At 36.8% G+C, this 4,892-nt stretch overlaps 1 protein-coding gene across 1 annotated transcript in view; it reads right to left on the bottom strand.

Moving 5' to 3' along the window:
* MYCBP2 (MYC binding protein 2, E3 ubiquitin protein ligase) overlaps positions 1–4,892 on the bottom strand; it is a 195,132-nt gene that overhangs the window by 158,517 nt on the left and 31,723 nt on the right. The window contains 4 exon segments of the mRNA XM_009332100.1: positions 1–50; positions 1,620–1,696; positions 2,506–2,644; positions 3,861–3,934. The exon segment at positions 1–50 is cut by the window's left edge and continues 143 nt beyond it. Coding sequence (XP_009330375.1) covers positions 1–50; positions 1,620–1,696; positions 2,506–2,644; positions 3,861–3,934 — 340 coding nt within the window.

A 4,892-nucleotide genomic window follows, 5' to 3' on the forward strand; every position in this document is an offset into this window, starting at 1 on the left:
GGACCACCTTGTTTGATTCCAAGGCTCTGGTATTTGCCAGTATAATAAATCTAGGAGAAAAGAGTTTATAATTTTCAGTTATGCCACAGCACTTTAAGCTTGCATAAAGTTTCATTGTTTTTAAATCCTGTCATTTCAAACCATACAGAACTTCTCCTGACTTTGTTTACACTATTTCAATATCTCTATCCTAAACCCATGAAATTTGACTTAATGGGGGAAACATTCCGATTAGATTCTGCTTGTTTTGAAATGTGCTTTCTACTGTGCCACAGAGTTAGTTTTCACATATAATTGTTTGGCTAAATAAGCTGAACACACAAGAAAGAACTGTTCAGGAGAAACTACTCAGAGGAAACTAAGCATTTAAAACACTTAAGAGAAATGTCTAGTCTGTGTAAAAACAAGATGGTATTATAACAATAAAAATAATTAAAAATACCAAATTACTACAGATTTTAACATGCTTCAACACGTTTTTAAAACTCATTTTCAGTAAATGCACAGTGGCCACTGAGCACATACACAGTAACACAGAAGAAGATATTTCACATGAACAAACAGAAAACTACTGATATGGACTGAAAAATTTCCTCTAGAGCCATGCTACTCAACAGTACTATAAAATGGATGTGTTAACCTATGTGGGCACCTAAAGCCATCTTCCATTGTCTTATAAAGTGTATTTCATACCTAAACACACAACTTTAGAGATCAAAACCAGGAAATTTGTTAATTTTATATTGAAGATGCATTTGTTAGTCCGAAGATCAAATTATTCTGTCTCCTCTAATGTCTGAAGAGTTCTGCTTGATCAAATTCTGTTTCATACTATTAAATTTTATTAGGAAAAAAAAGTTAAGTTTATTTATTAACATTTTCACCAATCTCACTGTTTTGATAGCAGCAGAGCAAGGCCTTCATTCCAATAAAGCAACACAATTCTGAACACAGGAAAACAAAAAACTATGCTTATACAACAAGTAAAATAACATTAGTTTCCCAAACCAAAATAGAAACACAGTAAATAATGTAAAAAGTCACAGTGACAATAAGCAAAATTATTTCTCAATTTCAATGAATATGCAAATGCCTCTGAAAAACAGTCTCCACTGAGCAGAACCAACATATCAAATCATTAAGAATAGGTTTAAAGAAATCAGTTGAAAACTTTGCATAGGGGAAGTCAATAATTCTCTGAAGGATCGGAAAAATCAGGCTGGGATTTAAATAAATGACTATGGTCAGAGTGTTTATGGAAAGTTATGAGGTAAAAAATTTTGCAAATGTACTAATACATCATTTGTAGACAAAAGGTAATTTTGTCCCCCAAATCTAAAACAAAGCCCCACACTGTGGGGCAAGTAAGATTGACTAGAAATTCCTATAAATTCAAGCCACAGATTTCTCAATGGTTCCAACACCATCTGTTTATGTTTTCAAATAACTATTTGCCTTTTTCCCTTTAAAGTGGGCTCTGAAAATGTATTTCAATATTTAAAGTCATTCTAACATACTAAAAAGGCAAAAAGGAATTGTGGAAAATAATAATTAAATTTAAAAAACATGTAGAAATACATTGATGCAATTTGCTGTTTACTACGAAACATTTTCAGTACCTTTCCACTAGCAGTTTTCATTAGTGCAAACTCTCTTCCAGCACCAAGGACAGCTGATTCCTCATCAAACCCTGTACCTGTGCGAGTAAGATTGCGTTAACTGAACAGTTTAACCAGGCAGTTTCACAGACCAGTTTATGGACCTAACTGTGTCAGGGAGAGTTTGTCATGACAAAGGTTCTAAGAAAGTTACAAGTGAAACAAAGTTTTGCTGCCACAAGAAGGCTTACCGGGCTAGACCTGGCAGAGCTGTTCAAAGACGAAAAAAGCACTAGCATAAGAGCAACTGCACTTAATCAGACAAAAGGTCCGTGTAGCCATATATGCTTTTGTTCTGATAGTGCCAAAAGCAGACACCTAACAGAGAAAAAAAAAAAAAAAAAACAAAGCAAAGGCCAAGTGATATTTCTCCAAAATACCTTCACAGACACCAACAATTTTGCATTTCAAATTCTGATGCAAAGGTGGTTTCCACGTATTTAGTATCTTTCAATGCATTTCTTTTCCATTAATCCAGCCAGCAGTCCTTTTAACTTTTGCTAACTTTGACCCACAGCAAGGAGTTCTATAGCTTAACTACATGTTATACGAGCACTATTATGAAGTCCAAGCTTCAAACAATTATATATTTATCATACAACTAGAGGAAAATACTGGAAAACCATGGATAGTGCTATAGACAGAAAGGTGGTTCAAAATGAATGTATGGATTACTGTGAGTCAAATAATGCTTGAGCAGTTTCAAAACCCTTGTACTTCTGCACGTGTTTATAATGGAGCTATACCTTCCTGCACATAATAAAGGCAAACAAAGGGAAGGGCAGTGTTTCAGTTTTATTATTTGAATTACTAGGCTTGTTATTAACCTTCAAAGAAGAGGACTTACTGATAATGTGCAAGTCTTTCTCCAGATCAAACAATGAAATGCCACAGGCATGTAAGCATTTTCTTGCAAGCTTAAGCTGCAGTTCTTGCTGCAGTACTGGCTCAGTACTTGTTGCAAATATTCGCACTACAAAGCCATCCTGCAATAAAAAAAAAAAAGAAAAATCTACTTTATACAGCATAATAAATGCATTAATTTACTTTTCATGGCTTAAGTGCATCGGTATAATACTATTTCAGAGTAAATTATCAGAGGACACATTGATAAAGTAACATTTATTATAGAGGAGAAAAGAAGAAAATGCCAAAGAGGATGAGCTGAAGATAAGCATCTGATAGACCTCAAACATACATTGAATTGTATGAAAACACTATGAACACTATCAAAATAGTGAATTGCTACAGAAATAATTAACTCTGAATTTCACTATAGAAATCTTGCCTTTATAACTATTTACATCTATCTTTTAAGCCCTCAGCTTCTCCTGATTCAGAACCCCAAATTCTGCACGCAGTTTAAGAGTGACTGCTTTGAAGAGAAGCTAAAACAGGTTTCTGTTTACAAGTGCAGATGAAGTATCTTCATCTGGCCATGTTAAAAAAAAGTTGTTCTGTTAGCAGGGAAATGGATTAATCCTAGTTTTCTTATAGTTGCATGTCTGGCATCTCTTGCCAACCCTGTCTCACCCCACCCCTGCCCCACCCCTGTTTTACAGCTTTCTCACTGTCAAAAAACAGTGACCAGTCCAGAACTAAGAATGTAGTAACTGTCTGCCGAACAAAACACAGAACAGCTAGAACTGTTTTGCCCCTAGTAAAAGCACTTATTTGGGTTTCCACAGCTTTGGCCAACATTTCTCATATAAAGATCTATTGGAATGTAATATCTTTCATACCTCTTCTATTAAATCTGGCTGAAATTCCCCAACAAGTACCAAAGCAATTACAGGAAATTAAATTAGAAAAAAAAAATACTAGAAAAAAATTATAAATAGCTCTAAGCTTATCCCACAGAGACCGTGTAGAATAACATGTTAAAAAGCCACTATTCCATGTATAAGATTTTTTTCCTCAGAAAGAGCAACAAAGTTTTTCTTAAAACTTATCTGAAAAATAAAAAAAAAAAAAATCTGAGAAATACATCACAAATCGAAATTGTCTGGATAAATACCAAAATACTGCTCCTTTATGAACAAATATGGCAGTTTCTCATTAACTCTAGTTACATGGATTTCTTCCTTAGCTGTGTGAGTGAAGAAAAAGCCAAACATTAAGCAAAAAGGAAGCTACAAGCATTGTAAAATAAAACAATTCAGTTGAGAGAAAAATAGTTTAGCCACCATATGTAACACTTACATCTCTAGATGCTGCTATTTGATTAATATATTCTCCATCAGTGAAAAGGATATTCTGCCCTTCGGTATGACAATCTGTGAGAGAAAGATGAAGTGCACTATATCAGTTTATATTAACATACATACACACTGTTCTCTGCCTCTGTCTAATTCATTCTCACTACAATCAGACTATGAGAGTTCTAGTTTGTCTTAAGAGAGGTCATACCGTTCTGATAACATTTTATGCTAGAATCTCCTCTCTCACCAAAAGCATATGCTACTTCTTTGTCTCTTTAAGAGTTATTAAACTGCCCCCTGTATAACAACCAGCGCCACTGAGAAAAGGCAGACTATGAGAGTTCTAGTTTGTCTTAAGAGAGGTCATACCGTTCTGATAACATTTTATGCTAGAATCTCCTCTCTCACCAAAAGCATATGCTACTTCTTTGTCTCTTTAAGAGTTATTAAACTGCCCCCTGTATAACAACCAGCGCCACTGAGAAAAGGCGACAGGTGATAGTAGTAGGCAACTCTCCTCTGAGAGGTACGGAGGCACCCATTTGCCAACCAGACACACCCTCTAGAGACGTGCGCTGCTTGCCGGGGGCTCGCATCAGGGATGTCACCAAGAGGCTACCAAGCCTCGTACAGTCCACTGACTATTATCTGCTGCTGCTGTTTCACATGGGCACCAGTGACACAGCCAGGAGCAGTCTGAGGACTATCAAGGACTGGAGACCTGGGAGCGGCGGTAAGGGACTTGGGAGTGCAGGTAGTTTTCTCATCAATCCTGCCGGTCAAAGAAAAGGGTTTGAAAGGGCCAGTCGAATCTGGTGAGTCAACAAATGGTTATGGGACTGGTGCCATCTTCAGTCATAGGCTTGCCAAGCTGGTGAAGAGGGCTTTAAACTAGAGATGCTGGGGAAGGGGAACCTCAATCCATCCCACTCCTACCAGCTTGATGCCAGGGCCAGCAGTAGATGCCCAGAGCCTGGAGAAGCATCACAGGTCAGCAGGAGAGTGCCTGAAGAGCAGCACAAAGGAACTCCAG

The sequence above is a fragment of the Pygoscelis adeliae genome, unplaced genomic scaffold, assembly GCF_000699105.1.
Source record: "Pygoscelis adeliae isolate BGI_AS28 unplaced genomic scaffold, ASM69910v1 Scaffold98, whole genome shotgun sequence".
NCBI classification, from domain to species: domain Eukaryota; kingdom Metazoa; phylum Chordata; class Aves; order Sphenisciformes; family Spheniscidae; genus Pygoscelis; species Pygoscelis adeliae.